Raw genomic sequence first — 24,392 nt, 5'->3', positions numbered from 1 at the left:
TGGAATATTTTGTGGATTCTGACTCTGGTCAGAGACAGACAGCGTCTTCCTACTTAAGTCCTGAACATTCTTTGTAAGAAACATCACTTATGAAACTGTAAATACCTCCCACCCGCACCCTTGGACAACCAGTTGAGTCCTTCCCCTCTGGCAGGAGCATCGTAGCTGACCACCTACAATAAATTGTTAATCCCTCTGTCAGAATAAAGAACTCCCCGCAAAAAAGCTTCTTCCTGTTAGAAGTTGGGCTCATCAACAAAGCCCAGACCCCCTCACTGGCTGTCTCCCCCATCCTGCACACCAAGAAAAACTTTTGGATTCATTCATTTGGAACATATTTAATATCCAATTCACTCTAGTTGTTTGGGTATTCCCTCCCTCTTGTTTAACCTGTTGAATCTCTCTGCTGACATGAAAGAAATGTTAAGTGAATGACTTGTTAAATAATCCAAACAAAAACTATGGAGAACAAGATGTGTGATATCAGACTTTATTTATGAATAACTTATGAGACAATAAAATCTCAAGAAACGCCTGCTGAGGTACCTCTGCCAGGAAGAGAAGGTACTTCTACACATGTTATATACACCAGTTTATTACTTATGAACAAAGAGGAGAATGTTTCTCTGGCTCCAGGACACTCAACCAGGAGAAGATGACATTTCCCACTTGGCTGGAGGACAGGAAGTAAGTACTACATGAACATGTCGTCATAGCCAGGCGGGGGCATGTGGTCCGGATCCGGCCTAAAAAGAAATACCGACATATTAACAACATCACTTCATTACATAATTATCATAACACATGTTGGGGTGTGTGGGTCACCCGGGCCTGTGGCGTCCTGGGGGTCCAAACGGATCAAAGCGAGCCCCCGGGGGAACCGCTCCGGGAGGAAGGATGTCTGGTATCCCGCTAGAGGGGTCAAATCCGGAGCGAGGAAACCCCGACCTCAAGGGGTCCACGATCATTCCGCCACCTCCACGAGTCCTGGAGAGGGGGAGGGGAGGGGGGGGGGGTATTCCAGATTAACCTCCTTTTTCTATCTGAGCTCTGTTTGAAGATCAGCTCAGGTTGTTATTTTTTGGATGCTTTTATTGTGAAACAACTCCTGTTTGAATCAATAAACAATGTCATGATTCATCCTGACTCACCCAAAAGGATCCAGGTCTGCTCCACCAGCTGAGAAGGGAGGCGCCATAGGGTCCCGCCTGGAGACAAGAAGCTCTTCATTAAGACTTATTGATAACCTAGATCTGCAGGAGTACCGATTCCACCAAAGAACAAACAGGTTGAAGCTAAACACACAAGTTTCAATTCCTTCATCTTTCTAAAGGTGAGACGGACCAGTGGGGGGGCGGTCCGTGACGAGGCTGCCTGTTTGGGATGCGAAGGGGGTCGCCGTCCTCTCTTCTTCTTCTCCTCTGCTCCTCCTCCTCCTCCTCCCTCAGACTCTTCCTCTGTCCAGATGGTCCATCCTGGGGGGGCAGCAGCTGGGTCCTCACCTTCTCCGCCAGACCGTCCGCCTCCTTGAATACGCTGAGGAGAACATGGGGATAAACCATGGTTCTAGAGAGAACTTCAAAATAAAAGCTGTGAGTTATTCGAACACACGCACAGACCAACCTATGGAATGTGTGCAGTTGATCAGAGTCCACATGGTCGCTGATGTTCACGGTCAGGTCTGACACCTGCTGAGTGACGGAGTTCTTCACACACACAAAAACCAGAGGACAAAGCATGTTATACGGAGAATTTTCAAAATAAAATAGAACCCACATAACACACTGAAGTACACCCCTCAGATGTTCCTACCAACAGGTTGAAGATCAAGGTGGAGTCAACAGCGATGGCTTTGAGCAGCAGCTGCGAGTCACCATCTTTCGTCGTATATCGCAGACTGTACAACTCTTTGTTGCTGCTCCAGTCAGCAGGAAGCAGCTCGGACTTCTGATCACTGCTGAGAGGCTGGAGGAGCAACGGGGATCAATGAGTCATTATGTCACTGTCATAATCATATCATATAAACTATATATATATCATAACTTATATAGTGGCCAGTTGGTTTGCTGGGGTGTAGGGAACACTAGCTTAGCTTAGCTAACATTAGCTAAACGTGACGTGACAGTTTCTAAAACGCCTGATACAAACTCTATTTTGAGTCTGGGATTTTGATTCTGCATCTAACGCTAAAGAACAATCAAACAAGGTTTAACAGTTGCGTGGAGCTCGATGACATCGGCGATGCTCATGAAGCTAATGCTAATACAGATGATGACAGAACTCCGTCGAAAAACAACGCAGTTCAGTTTATATCCAGAGAGCAAACGTCAATACACTCACTAAAACACCACAAACATACAAACTCGGACAGTTGAAGAGCAGGTCTTTAATTCGGCGTATGAATAATTCTTAAAGCAGCAAATATTTTGTTTAAAATGAGTGGATCTACGAACCTCTTCCGATAGCTAAGTTAACGTTAGCACTAACCGTTTTAACTTAAACTATTTTCAGTGGGAACATGTTTGATGAAGTTTTTCAAATGCACTGATGAATACTAACGTGTTACAGTCATTATACCCTTCCTCTGCGCTGTGTTGCTGAGGTGCGAGCTCTCGGCTAAACCTGACTCGCGCTCATCCGCGCAGTTTACAGGGGGTCGCTGGGGGTCCCTGGGGGTCTCCTTTACCTCGTCTCCGGAGCCGATGCACCGGAAGCCTCTCTTGATCATCTCCCAGTGGACGAAGCACACCACGGCGTCCTGAGGACAGGTGACGCTGCGGCCCACACAGGTGTACAGCACCTCCAGGCCCGCCATGATAACTATGACAACATCGATCAACTCAGGGACGAAAGTTTCCTTTTGCGCAGGAAGTGCGACTGTCGGTTGATGCAGCCGCTTCCGGTTGACAGCCTTCAGCGTAAAAGGCTCAATTATGACCGACAGCTAAAAACGTTAAAGCAAGTAAACTATTTAAACACGTTTTAATGTTGTTGTTGAGATTATTATGCCGTTTGTTTTTAATCATTGTTTATTTCTTTACTGACCCGTGTCAGTTTCGTTTTTTATTGCAGTTTTATGTACTTGTACTGTACAGCTGTTTATTCAACGTCATAGAAGAGTAATTATACAATAATAACAGCTGCAATAATGATACTAACGAGCATGAAAGTTTTTCTTTACCTCAGAAAATATTTAGGGAAGGTTTGTTTTGAAGCTGGTAATGGTAAAAGGATAAAAGTATATCCTTTACATGCTTGCAAATATACCTATTTATCTATTTATGTGCAAATGTTTAGATTGTTTAGATCCAGCGCATAAATAGTTCCGGCAAAAACATGTGAGGGTTATTAGTTCCGCTTTGTAAAAAACGTGAGACTATTGAAAATGTAGTTTATCATTCGACCTTCAGTATGAAATAAAGGTTGATCGAATACCGAGTTAGATATTAATAAGTAATGTTATGAATGTATGATTTACATGATAGTTACACTAATCCAAGATACTTCCCAAAGACCAGTAATATCCAGTAATAAAACAACTCAAAATATGAATTATAATTATTTATAGCTTAACAAAATAATAATAATAATAAAAGTAATAGTTGAAAACACCAATTTGTCCACCAATTTCTCAACAGTGATTTTTCTGTACATTTGCGTTTGGAGTCCCGCCCGGCTTTTTTCACAACTAGGAAGAACCTCATTTCCCACCATGCAGCGCGCAGGGCGTAGAGCACTTCCTCGTCAACATGGCGGCTCCTATGACACTGCTGCTGATTGTAGCCGTTACGATCCGCGCCGTCCTGTACCGGTCCGGTGTGGCGGACCTGGTCTCGGAGCGAGTGGAGGTGGTGTCTCCGCTGACCGCCTGGAAGAGAGGTAACCGGGGGGACTCATCGCTGGGACACCGGTCCGGTCGCCCTGCTGCTGTCGCCGTGTTTAGTCGGTCACCGGTTTAGCTGCAAATAAAGTGTCAGCCGGTTACATTTAGAACCCCACTAACGTTTAAAGAATAATACAGTCTTTGGCGCTTAACGAGAGAGTTTCTGTTTGTTTGTTTGTTTGTTTGTGTCCAGTCGTGGAAGGTTTGGCTCTGCTGGATTTGGGAGTCTCACCGTATTCTGGAGATGTTTTCCACGAGGTGAGACACGCACAGCGTTTATTGAAGAACACGATATGTCTTTGTGTGTGTTGATGCTTCAGGTGAATGTGCTTCCTCCTCAGACTCCTCTCATCATCTACCTCTTCCACTTCCTGGTGGACTACGCGGAGATCACATTCATGGTGACCAGCGCTCCTATTCCACATATGTCAAGTAAATAAATAATATAATAATGTGTCTGATGCCGCGTCCCTCCAGCTGGCGGACGTGATCACCGCGGTGGCCCTCTACATGGCCGTGAAGGACTACAACAAACAAGTGGTAAGAAAATACATTTACATTACATCACATGTCACAATAAGTGCATTTAATCATAAGGAAACAAACTCAGAAGAACAAGAAACAAGAAAGTGCATTTTCATCGAATAAGCCAATTTACAACCTGCTATAGATAAGAACCATTATAAGTCCAGTTTAAGTGCTACAGTTTGGTCTCTGCGGTCCTGATGTCATCAGATATTAAAGGATGATTTTTACCGTCTCCTTGTGGAGTCAACGGTTAGAAACGCTCCCTGTTTGCTGTTCTGTCGCGCGTTGTTGTGTTGCCGTGGTAACTGTGGCGGCTGCAGTTCAGGAAGCAGAAGTACGCGCTGGAGGCTGACCGCTACCCGCTGGACTGTCTGGAGCTCATCAGGAGCCCCGGAGAAATGTACTACATCCCCCTGAAGGTGGCCATGTGGTGAGTAACCCACGGTGATGTCATACCACACATTACCAGAGCAGAATCCATCTGAAAGAAGCTCTGAAGGACAAACATCCGTATCATGGGACTGACTTTTTCCATCTCTATCTAACGTCAGTATCCTTCCTGTGTGATGCTGTGGCTTCGCCTCTTCTTTCTCAGCTACCTTTTGAACCCGTTCACCGTCCTCTCCTGCGTCGCCAAGTCCACCTGCGGCCTGAACAACGCCGTCATTGCCCTCTTCATCCTGTCCACCGTCAAAGGTACGACGGACGGAATGGTTGGAAACGTTGTACCACCGTGAGATTCAGGCGTCGTTTACTGTCACTGGGACAACATGGCCGACGGGCGCCTCCCATCAAAGAGGGACATTGTTGCTTTATAGTAGTTCTCATGGCGTCTTCCTGTGTCTCAGGCAACATGCTGCTGAGCGCCATCTTTCTGTCTCTGGCCACCTACCAGTCCATCTACCCCCTGACCCTGAGCGCCGCCGCACTGCTCTACCTGATGCAGGTGAGTCCTGCCACGTTTAAAGAGTCTGCTGACCACGTTAGCCGCTCGCTGACCCCCCCCCCCCTCCCCCCAGCGTCAGTACATCCCGGTGAACGTCCGGCGGTTCAGCTTCTGGTGGTTCGTGGCTCAGTACGCCTTCATGTACCTGGGCAGCCTGCTGGTCCTGGTGGGCCTGTCCTTCTTCCTGCTGGGCTCCTGGGACTACCTTCCCTCGGTCTACGGCTTCATGTGAGTCCTCCCCCGTACTAACAGTGAGAATCCTCATCTCACAACGTGCAGTGTAGTGCGCCGCTTACTCTACTGTCACGTCCTGCTGTAGTCATGGTTACCGCTTGTCTCTCCCCTCCCACCAGTCTCTCGGTGCCGGACCTGACCCCCAACATCGGCCTCTTCTGGTATTTCTTCGCCGAGATGTTCGAACATTTCCGCCTCTTCTTCCTGTGTGTCTTCCAGATCAACGTCTTCTTCTACACCCTCCCTCTGTCCATCAAGCTCAAGTAAGTCCTCCCTCTGTCCCTCCATCCCAGAGTCCTTCAGGCTCAAGTAGGTCGTCCTACGTTTGTCTTCTGTCCTTTTTCCTCATCTGTCCGTCCCTTTGATCCCTGTCTGTGTTTCAGAGAGCATCCGGTGTTCCTGATCTTCATGCAATTGGCTGTGATCTCCATCTTTAAGTCTTACCCCACTGTGGGAGACATCTCTCTCTACCTGGCCTTCCTCCCCGTGTGGAGTCACCTGCACAGATGTGAGTGTGTTATTGGGCGTAACAAGGGTTCTTCCTTTAGTACTTTATGTGTTTTATCTGTATATGTGCTGTGTGCCTGATGTGAGGTGTCCTGGTTTCAGTCTTGAGGAACATCTTCTTGGTATCCTGCGTCCTGCTCGCCTGCTCTGCTCTGTTCCCGGTCCTCTGGCATCTCTGGATCTACGCCGGTAGCGCCAACTCCAACTTCTACTACGCCATCACGCTGCTGTTCAACGTGGCGCAGGTAGGACACCCGGGACACGGGCCTCGTCTCATACAAGAGGAAGTCCATAAATACGTCTTCAGCTGTGTACGACAAGGTGGAACCAGTTCATTACTTCAGCTATAGACTGGGACCTGTTTCCTAACTCCTCATCAACTCTCCTAACCATCTCTCCTTGACCCCGGGATGTTTTCCACAGAGGTTAAGGAATCATTTTTTGACAATTCAAATCCAGCCTAAAGGTCAACCTTCTGATCGACGCCTTCCTTCCTCTTTGCCTGATGATGATCTTTTGTTCTCCTCCTCATACTTGAATCTACTTCTTTATGTTGTTCTCCTCAGATTCTGCTGGTGTCGGATTATTTCTACGCCTTCCTGAGGAGAGAACACCATCTCAGCTACGGCCTCTACCTGAAGAGGAAAGACGGCTCCGAAGCCACGCTGGTGCTGAAATAAAAAGTCCCCCGGCAGCTGGAGCCACAGCTGGAGGTCTTGCGTGGACCTCAAAGGGAACAAACCCAAACTGAGGAGGATCAGGGGCCTTCACAGCGTCTGTCTGGTACGACGTCAACTGCAAAGAAGTCCCAACACGCTACATGAACACACTATCGTGCAGAGACGTAACCGCAATGTGCAGATCAACACATTTTCCCCCAACAAATCCCACGACAACTGTGCTTTGTGTTCCTTTTCTGAAGCGCTCTTATTTTGAAGCGTCACTTGCACCTCGAGCCTGTGGGCTGCACGGGGGACGCTCTGAAGTCACAAGACTTACACGAGTCATCTTCTGCTTTGGTTCCTGTTGACCACTAACGCATTCAAAGGCCTCACGGGGGCGAGGACTGCTCATGTACATAATACTCATCTGAGTACTTTATACAAACGTCTTTCTTTTGTTCTCCCCTGCAGTTTAGATTGTTTCTTTCTGCATTGCATTGTGGGAGTATGTTGACTCCACACTGACTCTTTGACAATGCTGCTTAAGATTACTGGAAACAATAATGTGATAAACTATTACAGATAATTGTCTGATTGGAATTAATTTACACTTTTCTAAATAAACCCTGATGAGACGTGTTGGGACATTTTAATATGTGTCCTCTGATGGCCACAGACATTTGTTTCATAATTGTGAAAATAATTCTGCCTTACAAAAAAATGATCCCTTGAAATGATTTCTACATTGCGGGCTAATTATTTATTTGGTGTTCATGTAAAATTACAAACATTAACCATGTGGGTGTTAATTTATTCGCTCTTTTCTGATGCTTTGTATTTGTGTTGACAAGCTCTTCTGTGGTATTTGATGAACATATGAATGTGATGTTTTTTGTTACAGATATTAAAATGGTTTGAACTGTGATATTATTACATTACAGGTCATTTAGCAGACGCTTTTATCCAAAGCGACTTACATTACACTTTTTTTACATTTTTGCCTGGGGAGCAATTAGGGGTCAGGTGTCTTCCTCAGGGACACTTCGACTTGAGACATGGGGCAGCCAGGACTCGAACCACCAACCTTGCGGTTTCCAGCGCACCCGCTCTACCCCCCTGCGCCACGACGACCCCCTCATAATCAGCAGAATTGCTCTATATATATATTATATTTTATATTCATGCAGCTTTCAGCCGTGAACTAAAGCTTCCACATTAACGAGACAAACACTTTTGGACTGACAGCCATGAATTTGTGCAGAGGATGAATCCTTCTGACTTCTTCCCAAATGCCATAATCTTAAACCATAAGTGTTTTTTACATGTAGTCGTGCTCTCAAAAGATAAACCCAAAGGAATGTTGGTCTCTGACTGTTTAATTACTTATTCATGTTTCCCGTGGGATGAATCCTCATGGGAGCAAAGATTAGTGTATGTTGTGTTCTTTATTATTGTGTTGCATTTGAATTAGAATTATATGTATTGATTACTTACTTACCATTTTCTACACATTTGCATACACACAACCTCTCTGTTCCATCTCAAATTTGGATCAGTACATTTGCTTCTCAGATGTGTCCTAACGGATTCATAATCGCCACGAATTTTCCCGGGAAGAAATGTTACGTCATAAACTCCACCCGTGCTGCGACGCTCAGAGACGGGTGCGCTGGTTTTGCTGACCCGTCCCTCATCCCCGCCCAGCTTCACACGGACCACACAAACCTCTCCAGCGGTTCACAACAAACCAAGCGCTCGGTCCTTTAAGCCCCGCCTCTTTAAATCCGACCGACCAATAAAGAAACGGAACGTCGGAGTTTATTTAAATATTCATTAATTTTCGCGGGCTATGAGTGTCACGTGGTTGTTCCGCGCGAAAAGATCCTCCGACAGGAAGAAGTTTGTTCAGTTGAGGCAGAAAAAGACTGAAGAGCAACAATGGCGGTGAGTGGAAACGTCTAAAAACAGACTAACGAGGTGGAAGTATAGATTTAAACGTAAAGCGGTAGATTTAAATCAAACGTGATTAGTTCAAAGAGTTAAAAGGAGGTAACGTTAGTCAAAGTTTGGTTAGTGTGACGTTGTCTTTTGTTCTCATCACAACAAAGACCATTTTCCTCTTTAATCGCACATTAAAATGTAACGTTAGTTAAAGTTATAAACTCAGATGCCTCTTTCTTCTGTCTCTAATCTCAGATCCCATTAATTCTTCCTTCTAAAGTTACCATGTGGCTGAGCTTCATGTTTACCTCATTATTTATGTTAATGTGTGTATAGGTACGTGACACAAGTTACATACACAACTTGTGTTCAATTTATTTATTTTGTATAACCTAAAATTACAAATTTGCCTCCGCGACAACCTCTCTCACATCGACACAGAAAAAACTCCCCTGACAATAAAAACCCTTCGATGGGGAGAAAAGAAACCTCAGTGAACCTCAGAGAACCTCAGAGGACCTCAGAGAACCTCAGAGGAGGATCCCTGAGTCCGGGTGGAGGTCACGTGTACGGGACGTAGACGACGGACATTACGTTCAATTCCTGCACACAAATGATTCAAATATTCGGGTTGAGAGTAGTGAGCCAGGTGTAGGCAGGACCACTGCAGGGACCACCTCCATCAGGTGGAGCCTCCATCAGATAGAACCCTGGGGGGGCACAGGCAGGTGTACTAGTACCTCGTGCAGTCACGCTCTGTGTACTAGTACCTCGTGCAGTCACGCTCTGTGTACTAGTACCTCGTGCAGTCACGCTCTGTGTACTAGTACCTCGTGCAGTCACGCTCTGTGTACTAGTACCTCGTGCAGTCACGCTCTGTGTACTAGTACCTCGTGCAGTCACGCTCTGTGTACTAGTACCTCGTGCAGTCACGCTCTGTGTACTAGTACCTCGTGCAGTCACGCTCTGTGTACTAGTACCTCGTGCAGTCACGCTCTGTGTACTAGTACCTCGTGCACTGACCTCTCTGCGCTCTCAGGATTCCTCCGAGTCCTTCCAAGTGGCCACCAGCCCGACCCGAGCCTCCCGCAGAGGAGACATGACATCCAGCCCTGGACGAGACCTGCCTCCCTTCGAGGACGAGTCCGAGGGGCTTCTGGGGGACGCACTCCTCCCCGAGGAGGAGGAGGACGGGGACGGGGAGGAGCTGATCGGGGACGGGATGGAGAGGTGAGGGCGGCGCCGGGCGGCTCTGGTGCTTTGTGCGTCAGAGCGGTTCTGAGTGTGTCTCTCCTCTCAGGGACTACCGAGCCATCCCGGCTCTGGACCAGTACGAGGCCGAAGGTCTGGACCTGGACGACGAGGAGCTGTCGGAGATGTCGCCCGGAGCCCGAGCCGCCGCCGAGGAGGCCATGAGGAGGAGGGACAGGGAGCAGGGAGTCAGCGGGAGGCTGAGGAGGGGGCTGCTCTACGGTGAGGAGCTGCTTCCTGTTGGAACAGGAAGTGAAGTCTATTCATGATTATCATAATGATAAAACTCTGGTTTGTATTCTCCATCAGTTCGATAGACGAAGAGCATAATATAAATATGCTGGTGGACCTGAATCCCAGCTGGACACACGAGATCCAGATGTGGTTTTCTTAATGAGCTCTTTAGTGAATCAAACGTCCTTTGTCGTCTAGACAGCGAGGATGAAGATGACGAGCGGCCGGCGGCCCGGCGACGGCGTCTGGCCGAGCGGGCAGCCGAGGGAGCAACGGAGGGAGAGGACGAGGAGATGATTGAGAGCATCGAGAACCTGGAGGACATGAAGGTACTGATACTTATCCACTGATGTCGTGTGGCTTCCCTCATGGCGTGCTCACCTCCCCTACTCCTATCTGCAGGGTCACACGGTGAGGGAGTGGGTCTCCATGGCGGCTCCTCGGCTGGAGATCTACAACCGCTTCAAGAACTTCCTCCGGACGCACGTGGACGAGAACGGGCACAACGTCTTCAAAGAGAAGATCAGCGACATGTGTAAAGGTGTGTGTGCCTCGGGTGGAGGAGGAGGTGCGAGAGATGGAGGTGTGGGTTTAGGTGGTGGTGTGATCATGTGGTCCTGTGCTCCAGAGAACAAGGAGAGCCTGGTGGTGAACTACGAGGACTTGGCAGCCAGAGAACACGTGCTGGCCTACTTCCTGCCAGAAGCCCCCACGGAGATGCTGAAGGTGAGTCCTGGTTGTTGGGCTGCTATGGAACGACGCGGTATCCATGGAGACCGATCTGGGACTCATGACTGTGTCTTCTAGGTGTTTGATGAAGCAGCCAAAGAGGTGGTGCTGGCCATGTACCCCAAATACGACCGCATCGCCCACGACATCCACGTCCGCATCTGCAACCTGCCGCTGGTGGAGGAGATCCGCTCCCTCAGGTACCGTGTACTTTCTGTGTAATAATACACGGAAACCTCTTCACATATAACAAGCTTAGCATCACTGTTTGACCTCCGAGATCCACTCGCACTGCAAAGCCTTCTGGGTAAATGTGTTGAATAAAACTAGGGCCATCAACATAAGTGCATTAATGTGGCGGGGATCCCCGTGTGTCCCCAGCAAATATGCTAAGCTAGCTGTTATGCTAAGCTAGCTGCAAGGCTACTTGCATCACAACATGTGACGTTACCCTGCGCTGCACACGGTCTGCAGAGGACGTCGTTTGAAAACGTCCTGCTAAATGTGGTACTTCAAACATCTTTTCTGCCTCAGAGATCAAATGTGTGTAGTTTTGTGTTTAAAATAACATTAAGAATTAAACAACAGGGTCTAGAATACACGCTTTCTAAAGTGATTACTCATTACTTTACTTAAGATTTAGTCTTTAGAAGAAAAACAAACATTCAATAAAAACAACATTAATTGATTAATGAATTTCAAAATGTGAGATTAATTAGCCATTTTTTCTTAACTCATTGACAGCCGTCAATCAAACACCAGCCGAATGAGACGTCTGCGTCTACAGCAGTACATGTTTATAACAAACGATTGATGAAGAAGAGGAGGATTGTGGGTAACATCTTCTTTCCCCCTGAAGGCAGCTGCACCTGAACCAGCTGATCCGGACCAGCGGCGTGGTGAGCAGCTGCACCGGCGTGCTCCCACAACTCGGCATGGTCAAGTACAACTGCAACAAGTGCAGCTTCGTGCTGGGGCCCTTCTTCCAGAACCAGAACCAGGAGGTGAAGCCGGGCTCCTGCCCCGAGTGCCAGTCCATGGGCCCCTTTGAGATCAACATGGAGGAGGTGAGTGGTGGTGAGGAGGAGGAGGAGGAGGAGGAGGAGGGTGTGGATAGTGAGGAGGAAGAGGGTGTAGTCGGGAGGATCTAACTGCCCCCCCCCCCGCCTGTGCAGACTGTGTACCAGAACTACCAGAGGATCACCGTGCAGGAGAGCCCTGGCAAAGTGGCTGCAGGCCGCCTCCCCCGCTCCAAAGACGCCATCCTATTGGCCGACCTGGTGGACCAATGCAAGCCGGGGGATGAGATTGTGAGTCTCGAGGTGTGATGTCACAAGGAGAGGCTGAACCTCCTGCAGGTGGAGCTGATGGTGTTTGTCCCTCCCCCAGGAGTTGACGGGGATCTACCACAACAACTACGACGGGTCCCTGAACATGGCCAACGGCTTCCCCGTGTTCGCCACCGTCATCTTGGCCAATCACGTGACCCGCAGGGATCAGGGTGTGGCCGTGGCAGAGCTGACGGACGAGGACGTGAAGGCCATCGTGGCGCTCTCCAAGGACGAGCGCATCGGGGAGCGGGTGAGGAGGGCGGGGCCTAAATCACAAATCAGAACCCACTGTTTTATTGATCCTGACAGAAGACCAAATCCAAAGTCATTAATCTATGCGATTAATGCAACAAAATATCATAACGTAGTTAACGTAGTTTGTTTACTTCTGGTTTAAATCGGAAGTTGTCGGCGGACACAAACGGCTGCAATCTGTTAGAGAGCTTGTTACATTGAAACAGAGACGCGACATACAGGAAGAGAGCGCAATTACTCACAAGGGGGGTGAGTGACAAACAAACCACTCTAAACACAGCTATGCTAAGCTAGCTGCTATGTTAAGCTTGCTGCCGTGATCACATGAGGCGAGTTTTGTGTTTAAAATAACATTAACAACTAAACAACAGTGTCTGAAATACACGTTTCCTAAAGTGATTACTCATTACTTTTAGGGCTGCGACTAACTATTATTTTGATAAACGATTAATCGGTCGAGCTAACGCTAGCTTGTAGCCTGCTGGAGGTACGTTCCTCACGTCAAAGCGGGACAACGTGGCGCTTCAGCGCCGTGTTGATTTTGCCATTAAAATGTTTCTAGTGTGAAACGCTCGCACGCGTTGGACGACTTAAGTCGACCAGACGTCTCCTGCCTGCGTCATGTGACTCACAACAGCTGCTCCTTCCTCTACGTCGGCTCGGCTCTTTTTATTTTATCTCATTGAGTGACTTAAGAATCGCGCGGCGCAACAAATCGATAATGACATTCGTTCCTCTGCAGATCTTCGCCAGCATGGCGCCGTCCATCTACGGCCACGAGGACATCAAGAGAGGTCTGGCTCTGGCCCTGTTCGGAGGAGAACCTAAGAACCCAGGTTGGTACCGTTGCCGTGGAAACGGGCTGGTTCTATCTGACTCCTCCTGTCGCTCACCGACCTGTCTCCTTCAGGAGGAAAGCATAAGGTGAGAGGAGACATCAATGTTCTGCTGTGTGGAGATCCAGGAACCGCCAAGTCCCAGTTCCTCAAGTAAGTGTCCTTGCCCGAGATGTGGGAGGAGCTCTGTGGACCTCAGCAGACCCGCTCTACATCACCTCCGTTGAATTTGAAGCTCTTCCTCCTCATTTAAGAGTTTCTGATGGAACCGGTTGTGTCGTCAGGTACGTGGAGAAGGTGGCGAGCCGAGCCGTCTTCACCACGGGACAGGGGGCCTCCGCCGTGGGCCTCACAGCGTACGTCCAGCGGCACCCGGTCAGCCGCGAGTGGACGCTGGAAGCCGGGGCGCTGGTGCTGGCCGACCGCGGCGTCTGCCTGATCGACGAGTTCGACAAGGTGAGAGGAAGCTTCCCCCTGAAACGCCAGCCGCCGCTCCGAGAACAAACCTCTGACCCGAACGCCGCCTCGTCCTCTAGATGAACGACGCGGACCGGACGAGCATCCACGAGGCCATGGAGCAGCAGAGCATCTCCATCTCCAAGGCCGGCATCGTCACCTCGCTGCAGGCACGGTGCACCGTCATCGCCGCCTCCAACCCGATCGGTACGCCGGGGTCCGACCGTTACTGGCCGCGGTGGACGGTATCTAACGGGTGGGTTTGGTTCACGTGACCTCACGGCGTCCTGCTTGTTTCCTGGCAGGCGGCCGGTACGACCCCTCCCTGACCTTCTCTGACAATGTGGACCTGACGGAGCCCATCGTGTCCCGGTTTGATGTCCTGTGTGTGGTCAGAGACACCGTGGACCCTGTGCAGGTACACGCACGCACGCACGCACACACACACTGAAAAGGCTCTGTTGAAGCGGTTCTTCCTCTTTGCTGATTGGTTGGTTCTGCAGGACGAGATGTTGGCGCGCTTTGTGGTTGGCTCACACATCAAGCATCACCCTAGCAACAAGGAAGCGGGCGTGGCCTTGGAGGAAGTCCTTCTGCACAACACGTCTGATGTGCCGCCAATTCCACAGGAGCTGCTGAGGAAGTACATCATCTACGCCAAAGAGAGGGTAGGAGGACTAACTAGTACTGGTTGACTTGGTACTAACTAGGACCACTAGCAGTCTAACCAACATGCTGTCTTCACACCAAAAGCGAGTTGTCGTCTTCATTTGCTCCATTAGCGCTGGAAAGGGGGCGTGGCTTGTCTCCGTTGTTTGTAATTTATATAATAAATATAACAACTCTGGCGAAAAGGCGATTAATGCGCTTTGGTGCTTTTTTGCGTGTCCTGCAGCACATGTCTCTCGCCAGTCACGTCTGCGCTGGCTTTGCTTTGGGCGAACGTGCTCGCGTGAGGGTTTTATTTATTTATTTATATTTAATGTGGATCCGTTTCCTCTCGTCTGCAGATTCATCCCAAGCTGAACCAGATGGATCAGGACAAGGTGGCTCGCATCTACAGCGACCTGCGTAAAGAGTCCATGGTGAGTCGCGTGACCCAGAGACACATCTGGAGGCCCAGGTGTGGGCAGCTGCATTAACGCATCCTGGGTTCCCGGCAGGCCACGGGCAGCATCCCCATCACGGTGCGTCACATCGAGTCCATGATCCGCATGGCCGAGGCGCACGCCAAGATGCACCTGAGGGACTACGTGCTGGAGGACGACGTCAACATGGCCATCCGGGTGATGCTGGAGAGCTTCATCGACACGCAGAAGTTCAGCGTGATGAGGAGCATGAGGAAGGTGGGTGGTCCCCCTCGCCGAGGAGTCCCCTGGGAGACGAGGCGTTCACTGACCCCCGTGTTTCCCTCCAGACCTTCTCCCGGTACCTGGCCTTCCGGCGGGACAACAACGAGCTGCTGCTCTTCATCCTCAAACAGCTGGTGGCCGAGCAGGTTTCCTACCAGAGGAACCGGTACGGAGTCCAGAACGACACCATCGAGGTGGTGGAGAAGGACCTGCAGGACAAGGTGAGCAGGGAGGGGTCAAATGGTGCCTTCGGGGACCGTTCAGAGCAGACAAGTCGTGCGTGTGTGTGTTCTAAATACGCGTGTGCCCCCCAGGCCCGACAGATCAACATCCACAACCTGACGTCGTTCTATGACAGCGACGTCTTCCGCTCCAACAAGTTCAGCCACGACGGGAAGAAGAAACTGATCCTGCAGCAGTTCTGAGCGGCGTCCAATCATCAGGAGGAGGGGGCGGGGCTACCAGTAGCTCCAGAATAATACTGGAGGAAGCAGACGAGTCATCTTATGACCCAGAGTTAACTCAGAGAGGTGGACACTAGTCACGTGACCATGAGGTCATGTTGCTTCCAAAATAAAAGCAGACATTTAGTAAAAGAACCTCGATGAAAGGTCGTAAATGTGAAAATAAAAGATGCTCTGATATCTGCTTCTTATTGTAAGTAATGTACATGTTGCTGTTTGTGGATTCATTGTTTCTGTTGCTCATTTAAACAGCCGTCAGATGTTTCCATATTAAAGTTGTTTGTTAAACATGTCGTGTATTGATTGCTGATGTAAGTTCAAGGTTTAAACTGATCATTGTGTTGAGTTTATGGACATTAACATGCAGCTTCTTATAAGTTGACCTAAATTAAAACTTCTATTTCCAACAAATTAAACTTTTACTCGACATTTGTTCTTTTAAATTACATTAGCTGTTGCATTTCAAGTCCTTTGTTTAAAGTGAAAGTGGAGCTCATTTCAATGACTTTATAAACTGCTGTTGGAACTTTGCGAGCAGCACTTGAACGCATCTGTCCGCCGCAGCAGAAACAGCGACTCCCGGCGGAGAGACACGGAACTACAGGCTGCAGGAGGACGCGGATCCGATCTGTCCCTCAGTCCGCCTGTCTCTCTGCCTGTCTGTCCCTCAGTCCGTCTGCCTGTCTCCGGACACCGCAGTGAGTCCGCACGCCGCAGACAGGACAGTCACTGCGGCCTGAGGTCTGTCTTCCATCGGTCTCCTCCGACATCCGGAGAGATCCGACCACTGCGAGCCGAGGAAGAGGAGGAGGAAGAGGAGGAGGAGGAGGAAGCACTGCAGCAGACATGCCGGGCCCGCGCTGCTGCTGCTGCTTCTTCATCACCACGCTGACCGGTGAGTGTCTCATTTCATCCAGGCAGGAAGCGGAGAAAACACCATCATCACGTAATAAATAACTAAATAACAAAAACAATTATAATTTGATCAAAAATACAGAATAAAGGCTGTGCTCTTAAAACCGCGCACACACACATAGATGATCATCTTCAACAATAAATTAGAATGATCACTTTAACAGTCATTGACTAATAATGGACATTTAAAGAATATTAAATTATATTTTCATATATATATATATATATATATATATATATATATATATATATATATATATATATATATTCCATTGATAAACCGTTAAAAACAAACAACTTCTGAAGAGATGACAGGGTGAGGAAGAGGAGGGGGAACTCAGGGGGGATTTGGGGGATTTGGGGGAGGGGCCCAGACAATATAAGCTGATCTGGGGGGTCTTTAGGAAAGAAGCCAGAAGGAGGAATATTCTTGTTTGAGACTCGATTATTTTATATTATGACCACAAACTAAAATATGAAGGTGCGTGGAACATAAAGAAACTGTGTCTTCCATTGATCTTTGCTTTTGCTCACAAAGTCAGTAAAACTCATTAATTCAATCAAACATCAAATATGCAGAAATATGTGTGCAGAAGAGCAATTTAAACTGGACATAAAACTCTTTAAAGGTTTGAGACTATAGACCGATTATGTCTTCATGGTCGAGTGGATCCTCTCAACTGGCTTCACGTGTTCAGAAATGTTTTCTCGTGTCCGTTAAAGCGTTATAACCTCTCGGATCGTCAGTTTGTTGGGACATGTGTGTCCCCGGAGGACAGATCAGAATGATGTTGCTTACTTTGTAAGTTTGATCTTTGAAGAAAAGTCCAACTTCTTAATCTCATGAGATGAGACCGGCATCTGTAGTCCCAAACAGAGTGCATCATGGGAGACCTGACGGGTGAGGGATGAATGTTTGATTAGAAGTGTGAGCTAATAAATGACCTAAAGCTGAGGTGTATTTATTGTATCAGTATTATCGTGTTAGTTGCATCTGTTAATGGTTCATACATTACAGTAAACATGGTAGTAAACAACGTCCTGGATCACACCTGAGAACACCTCCACCCAGCCGCTCTCTGCTCCACCTTCTCCTTCGGCCACACACCCAGGACCACTGGAAGGGGTGATGGAGCTTTTCTCTCTCTTCCACCGTCCACCACACTGTCTTTCTAATTATAACTAACGACTCCATCAACTGACTCTGATGAACTGCTTGTTCCTCCTCACTGAGAGCAAAACACTCCACTAGATCTCCACTCTTTGCTGTCCTGCTCCTAAATGGTGGAAGGAGGTCTCTGAAGACATCAGGACCACAGAGAGCCTTCACATCTTCAGACTAAAGACACACCTCTTCAGACTCTACCTCCACTAACACACTAACTACCTGCAGCACTTACATTGGACTTATAATGGTTCTTATCTACAACAAGTTGTTACTCGTTCTTCTGAGTTTGTGTCTTTATTGTAAGATAAAAGCTAAATGACATGTGATGGAATCACCCACTTATTATGTATATAAAGCTCATAACCTTTAATGTTCATGACCATCATTCAATTTGACATTTTGTCATTTAGAAATCTGCAACATCAAGGTCAACAAGACCTGTCAAATGTATTTGATCAGAATAAGTGAACCAAATGAGCTCTCAGTAGAGGAATAAAACCTCTCATCTCTCCTCCTCTAGCTCTGCTCTCCAGCAGCAATGCCTTCTCGCTGGGTTTGCCCCGGCAGGTCAAACCCCTCGGCCCCCCGCTGGTCTACCTCCTCCAGGAAGAAGGTCCCACCCAGCCTCGCTCCATCCAAAAAGTACTCCGGACCAAACGCAACTCGGTGCAGGAGTTAGTCCAAACCCAGCCTCATCAGGGCCAGTACACGGGCCGACCGGAGACCCACAAAGCGTCCCGCTCCCAGGAGATGGACACCGCTGACCTCCAGCTGCTGTCCCAACCCGCTATGGAGGAAAACCTCGGGGTGGAGGACGAGATGGAGGTGAGTTCACGGTCACGTGTGAGGGCCGTACAGGATGGAACGTTTGTCAAAGAAGAAATGTGTTCTTGTTTTCAGCGTATGATTCACCTGGTGGTTCCTCAGAAAGAACCAAGCTACAGGGGACCTCCTGACTCCTCAGACCCGGAGAAAGAGCCCCTCGCTGGACCGGGAGCCGGGGACGCCTCCCTGGAGGCCTCAGGCTACTATGGAACAGACATGGAGGACAGAGACCGAGGAGAGGACGAAGGAGAGGACAGAGAGAGAAGAGGAGGAGAGGAGTGGGAGATCGACGTGGGCGAGGACAAGGAGAGGACAGGAGAAGACGATGACACTCACACGAGCCCAGATCAGGAGGCTCTGATTGGTAAGTAGAAATGATGACATCACATGGAAACTAAGGTTTGCTCCTCTAAAGCCTCTTTGAAATGCCTCCATCGTTTACCGGCTGGTAACTCACTCAAACCTGCCGTAAACGTTGCCATGGCGACGGGACCGAGGTTCCTTAAAGCCAGTGGTTCTCAAACGTTCTCTGTCGGGCCTTTGGAGGAAGAAACACAAAACAGCACTGTACGTTTAACTTGAACAAATCTAAAACTAGTCCGATCTCTTTGAGTTAAAGAGAAGAAGTAGGAGGACGTAACTAAACGGCTGTGATGTTCTACAGGTTCTCTCCGTGTCTGCTCCTTATTACCAAGAACGGGTCAAATGAAATGAGAAGAATTTCCCCATGTGGGATTAATAAAGGATTATAAATAAAATAATAATTCAAAATAAAAATAAAAAAACGACATTTACCCGAGTCCCTCGCGCCCCACCAGAGTGTCACGCACCACAGCTTGAGAACCATGGCTGAAAGCTAACTTGACCTACAACTTAACGTCTCTGCGTCTCACAGGCTCCAGACGCTCCAACCACACCGGCCCCCCAGCCGAGGGCCGTGACCCTGGGCTACAGGAGCAGCGTGGAGCCCTGGTCCTGAAGGTAAGAACATCTGTACACATATACATATATATATATATATATATATATATATGTATATGTATATATATATGATACGCTTGGCACTGCAACCCCTTTGACAAGAGAATAACTGGGTCACTGTGTTGCCTCGTCCTTCGCTGGTCTTACTGCGAGACATTTCAACAATAAATCAACCAAAACAAGCAACATATTATAATTGAATAAATATATACATATATATATACAGTATATATGTATAGTACATGCTATTCTACATATAGAATCACAGCCGAAGAGGAAATAATAGTCTTATTAAAATCTCATTTAAACAGGTGAAGTTTTAGATGCGATCAGTCATTTTTATTCTATTTTAATTGTAATTGTGTATTATTCTAATGATTCTAATTCACATTTCTTACTCTAATTATTTATTCTACTGTAATTATTTAACAATTGTAATCATTCTTATTCTCAGTCTCTAAATGTCCCCCTACAGGCGGAGAGAGACCTGTGGGAGGAAGACGCTCACTCCAGTGGTGACGGAGATCTCCACCCCTCGGCCCCTGCAGCTACTGGAGGAACGCCCCCCCCCGAGACGGACACAGGGACAGACTTCGGGCTCCTGGAGGGTTACACTGAAGGTGCCTCCCTTTTCAGCGTGGAAGAGGAGGATGATGAAGAGCAGCTTCCTGTTTGACCTTTGTTCTGCCTCTGCAGATGTCCAGGACGAAGAGACAGAGAGGGACGAGGAGGAGGACCAAGAGGCCGCTCTGCCACACAGGGACGCAGTTACCCAGAACCCCACAGAGGCGGAGGTGATGGTGGCTCCCACTAGGGGGTTCCTGCAGCCCAGGGTGGAGGAAGAGGAGGAGCAGGAAGTCTCCCCGCTCACCGCTGGCCCCTCCCCCAGCTTCACCGAACCCTCCCGTGATTGGCTGGAGACGACCACATCGTCCCCAGAATCAGAGGTCCGGGGCAGCAGGGCCTCAGAGGTCACTGGCTTTGATGAGCTTGAGGAGCGGCAGGTAGGCGGGGAGGAGGTCTCCGTGACAACGCATTTATGAATGAATCTTCATATTAAGGGTTTGTGACCTTCAGGTGACGTGTGTCGACTGGAGCAAACTGTCACAGCAAGGATCCGTCCTCCTGAACACCACGGAGAACCTCAGCTGTGTACGTACTACTCAGTACTTCCACACGTACGTTACTGAAGTACGAGGTCCCAGTTTCACTTTTACTAAAGGATCTGAATACTTCTTCCCTCGCTGCGCTTCTTGTTATCATTGAAAAGATCAACTGAAGAACATTTGCCATGGTGTCTGTTTCCATGGCAACAACGCAAACCCTCAGCGCTCATGGTTCCTACGGCAACGCAGCTGGATCCTCTTGGACTGCAGCTGATCTCTAGCTTGTGTGTGCGTGCTACAGGAAGAGTTCCGTGTGGCCTGTGGCGTCCGGCTGTTGAAGGTCATCGAGGGAGCGTTTGCTCAGAGGATGAACAGCCCCGAAGGATCGTGGCAAGTTCACCTCAACAAGCCAACACACCAACTGCAACAGCTGATGATGAACGTGGTGTCTGAGCACGGTACAGACGCACACACACACGCACACACACGCACACACACACACACACACACGGTCTGACATTTGACCCTGTGTGGTGTGTTACAGGAGTCATGGCCACCAAGGAGGTGCTGAGCATGCTGGGAGAGATCCGCAGGATGCTGAATCAGGTATCTCCTTTAGATCACATGACAGCAGAGAGGTCAGTTGGTTCTTGGTCCTGATCCCCTCACATTGTGTCCTCTGTCTGTCCTCAGGTGGGCATTCAGACCTTCAGTTCTCCCAGTATCTGTCGCACTGGTCGTAGTCCGACTCGCAGCGACTACGGGAAACTGTTTGTGGTTCTTGTGATCATCGGCTCCGTGTGCATGATCATCATCACGTCTGGATTCCTCTATATCTGCTGGCAGAGACATCTGCCTGGGACCAAGACCACGGTGGGTCCACTCATAGTCCTTCTACTGGTACTTCTACTCCAGTACTTCTTGACAAAGCTGTGGCAGCACAATTCAAGTCCCACCTCAATCTCCATAGTCTCTACGAACCCGACTCAGGCTTCCTCATCCTCCTTGACCTCAGCGCCGCCTTCCACACTATCAACCACTCCATCCTCCTCTCACGTCTCCAGTGGCATAGCTGTCACTGGCCTGTCCTGGTTCACCTCATGTCTCTCAGACCCACATCAAAACAACTGTAAATCCTCCACCCACGGTGTCCCCTCCTCTTCATCCTTTACATCCTTCATCCGTCATCATACGCCGACGACACCCAACTCTACTTCTCCTCCAGGACCATCTCCGCAGCCCCATGTCCCTCATCTGCTCAGCCCTTCTCTCTCAACATTGATGCCTCCATCATCACCCCCTCCACCCAGCTCCGCAACCTCGGTATCATCCTCGACACCACCCTTTCTTTCTACCTCGTGCCAACCACATCACCAGGACTGCCTTCTTCCACCTCAGGAACATTTTACGGCTCAAACCCCCCTCTCCTCTGTTACCACCAACACTCTCATCCATGCCCTCTGACCTCCGCTCCGGCTCTCCTCAACAAAATCCTAAACCAACTGCAATGTTCAGAACTCTGCTGCTCCACTGCTCACATCCACTATGTATTATTATATTATTACTTAGTCCTTTAATCAATCAATCACATTCTGATGTTTGCTTTCTGGTCTGAATGTGGTAAGCAGATGTGATTGATACGTGTAACACATGTATGAATATTGATAATTATGAATTATCATGAGGGGCGGGACTTGAAAAGCAGTTGAGTCTCAAAGACTTCCAATGAAGTATAAAACAAATTTTTAAAGTTTGAAATAGAATCTTACCTTTTCTGTCTTTTTCACCGAAACAGTTCCGCGCTGAAGAACTTCACTTTGTGGAAAACAGTTGCCATGACAATCCCACGCTGGACGTAACTAATGACAACCAGCCTGAGATGCGCGAGAAGAAGCCGACCACCAATGGGCTCGCGGCGGGAGGAATAGGAGGCGGGGCCGAGAGCAGCCGCTGGAAGGTGATTGGATGAGTCTTTAATTCTTTGGATGTTTCAATGAGCTCAACGAAGGTGGTTTGAGTCCATGTTTCTTCTTCAGGTGTTTGTGAATCAAGCAGCAACGGACGAGGAAGAGGAGCAGGACACGCATCTCTGATGGAGGAAGAGGAGACGTGAAGGTCTTTGACGGACGGTTGAGAAGTGGAGCCTATGAGGAGGATGGAGCTCGGACTGAGTGGGAGGAGTCACTGACGTCGCCATGGATTCACCTTATTTGAATCCGTGTTGAAGAGCGTTGCGGAGGTGATGTCAGAGATGTGGAGGTCACCTGATGAAGCACCTGAATGTCCATTTACTCAAGTACTCTGTGTGGTACTTTCACTTTCTCTTCAGTTTCTCTACAGACTGAGATGAGCTTCAGACGTCCTGCATTAAAATAGATAAAAGATGAAGTATTCCTGTCGTCACCAGCTACCGTCCAATGAGATTTACATAACGATGCGATGACACGTGAGCGCGTTACGCTCCTCATGCTGTACTTTTGCTTGAGTGATACGCTGAATGTAGCACAGTATTTATCTGTCATCTCGTCCGACTCCTCTCAGCTCCTCGCGATCAGAGGCCTCGCCGGTCGGCTTTGGCACTTTGTTGATTCATTGAGCTAAATGCTCTTCAAACACTGGCTGCCGCTCTTAGAGCAACATTTAGAGGTCCGGAGCATCGAGTCATGGGTCACCGGAAGTCCAAGTTTTATGTAAAGTGATTCAGTCAGTGGTGTTTGATCCGCTTTGATGGAGTCACTGTTCATTGTGAGATCTGGGACTTGAGTGAACTGAATGAGGTCAGTGCTCCATAACACTGAATTAATTCATTACTGAGGTACCAGGCAAGGAGACTTAGAGTGATCGTCTCCGGCTCTCTGCCGAGGACCAGATGTTGTTGCACATCTGCATTTGATGGAGAGATGGCCGTGTGTCTCTGTCTCACTATAATGGCTGATGCGTGACTTCTGACTTGCTCCTGACAGCATGAAGCTTTCGGCTGCAGACAACGACACATATATCATGTACATGTATGTGGTGGCTGGGATTCTGCTTCCTGACTCGCACGTCGTCCCTCGCATAGAAAACACTCAATACTCGTCGTTTATTTAGGTTTTACATTTGGTTGTTTCATTTCAACATAATTAACAGAGTGGACAATGTAAGGTCAAAAGACTGCCGATGTCCCGTCCAATATATATATATATATATATATATATATATATATATATATATATAAATAAACACTAAGCTTGTGATAAGTATTTGGTTTTAGCACCGACGAAAAGAAACCGCAGGTAAACCTTCTTTTGTCTGATTTTACACAATGTTTGCGTTTCTTTATTTCTCTGTGTACGAAGTTAAACGGGACAAATAAAGTTTGAAGGAAATGAGATTTTGTCATTTCTTGCTGCTTCAACATCTAAACATAAAATAATGAATGAATGAATTTGGACTTTTTTTGTTCTTTATGCGGTTTGGGTCACTAAATTCCATAAAAAGGCAAAAATCAGCTATGTGTTTTTTTCCCCACAAAAATGGAGGTCAATGGCAAAGGGTAATAATTGACTCGCATGATCAATACTCAATACTTTTTCTCTCTGTTTTTGTACTTTTACTTCATCAGAATATCAAAGATCAAAGGATACTGCTAGTGATAATAATGTGTTGATGGTGCTTTTCTGTATCTTTATTACTTCATGTCGTATTTATGAATCATGCCTTGACCTCTGATGTATTAGAATACAATACATTACTTAAACCCCGGCCAGAGGGAAATATAAACACATTTAAATAAATATAAATCATCG

General features: G+C 48.1%; 4 protein-coding genes and 1 long non-coding RNA gene across 5 annotated transcripts; 3 read left to right on the top strand and 2 right to left on the bottom strand.

The window, feature by feature from the left end:
* Window positions 1-474: 474 nt before the first annotated feature.
* Window positions 475-2,907, bottom strand: psmf1 (proteasome inhibitor subunit 1). The gene is made up of 7 exons (XM_040204703.2): window positions 2,687-2,907; window positions 1,813-1,965; window positions 1,624-1,706; window positions 1,345-1,536; window positions 1,152-1,208; window positions 826-987; window positions 475-746 (listed from the first exon to the last, which is right to left on the bottom strand). The coding sequence occupies exons 1-7, from the start codon at window positions 2,813-2,815 to the stop codon at window positions 695-697; spliced, it is 828 nt and encodes a 275-aa protein (XP_040060637.1). The 5' UTR covers window positions 2,816-2,907; the 3' UTR covers window positions 475-694.
* Window positions 2,908-3,474: 567 nt separating this feature from the next.
* On the top strand, window positions 3,475-7,682 carry pigu (phosphatidylinositol glycan anchor biosynthesis, class U). The gene is made up of 12 exons (XM_040204702.2): window positions 3,475-3,879; window positions 4,077-4,141; window positions 4,225-4,284; window positions 4,361-4,423; window positions 4,732-4,841; window positions 5,007-5,107; window positions 5,260-5,357; window positions 5,431-5,585; window positions 5,711-5,854; window positions 5,975-6,099; window positions 6,201-6,343; window positions 6,665-7,682. Exons 1-12 carry the CDS (start codon window positions 3,750-3,752, stop codon window positions 6,776-6,778), a joined length of 1,308 nt encoding a protein of 435 aa, XP_040060636.2. The 5' UTR covers window positions 3,475-3,749; the 3' UTR covers window positions 6,779-7,682.
* Window positions 7,683-8,611: 929 nt separating this feature from the next.
* Window positions 8,612-16,020, top strand: mcm2 (minichromosome maintenance complex component 2). Its single transcript, XM_078092611.1, has 20 exons — window positions 8,612-8,704; window positions 9,741-9,931; window positions 10,002-10,174; window positions 10,385-10,515; window positions 10,589-10,727; window positions 10,815-10,912; window positions 10,994-11,115; window positions 11,775-11,982; window positions 12,091-12,225; window positions 12,305-12,496; window positions 13,244-13,337; window positions 13,412-13,490; window positions 13,622-13,793; window positions 13,874-14,000; window positions 14,099-14,211; window positions 14,297-14,461; window positions 14,804-14,878; window positions 14,957-15,139; window positions 15,211-15,366; window positions 15,460-16,020. Exons 1-20 carry the CDS (start codon window positions 8,699-8,701, stop codon window positions 15,568-15,570), a joined length of 2,670 nt encoding a protein of 889 aa, XP_077948737.1. The 5' UTR covers window positions 8,612-8,698; the 3' UTR covers window positions 15,571-16,020.
* LOC120835626 (uncharacterized) lies at window positions 15,931-22,483 on the bottom strand. Its single transcript, XR_013453274.1, has 3 exons — window positions 22,374-22,483; window positions 17,324-17,418; window positions 15,931-16,566 (listed from the first exon to the last, which is right to left on the bottom strand). It is a non-coding gene; the product is annotated as an uncharacterized LOC120835626 (long non-coding RNA).
* Window positions 16,195-23,972, top strand: podxl2 (podocalyxin-like 2). The gene is made up of 12 exons (XM_040204701.2): window positions 16,195-16,504; window positions 18,213-18,517; window positions 18,593-18,881; window positions 19,413-19,498; window positions 19,974-20,118; window positions 20,195-20,502; window positions 20,576-20,650; window positions 20,906-21,062; window positions 21,149-21,210; window positions 21,298-21,477; window positions 22,400-22,561; window positions 22,641-23,972. Exons 1-12 carry the CDS (start codon window positions 16,456-16,458, stop codon window positions 22,695-22,697), a joined length of 1,875 nt encoding a protein of 624 aa, XP_040060635.2. The 5' UTR covers window positions 16,195-16,455; the 3' UTR covers window positions 22,698-23,972.
* Window positions 23,973-24,392: the final 420 nt, after the last annotated feature.

The sequence above is a fragment of the Gasterosteus aculeatus genome, chromosome 17 (assembly GCF_964276395.1).
Source record: "Gasterosteus aculeatus chromosome 17, fGasAcu3.hap1.1, whole genome shotgun sequence".
NCBI classification, from domain to species: Eukaryota; Metazoa; Chordata; class Actinopteri; order Perciformes; family Gasterosteidae; genus Gasterosteus; species Gasterosteus aculeatus.
This window is presented reverse-complemented; position numbering and strand designations above follow the sequence as displayed.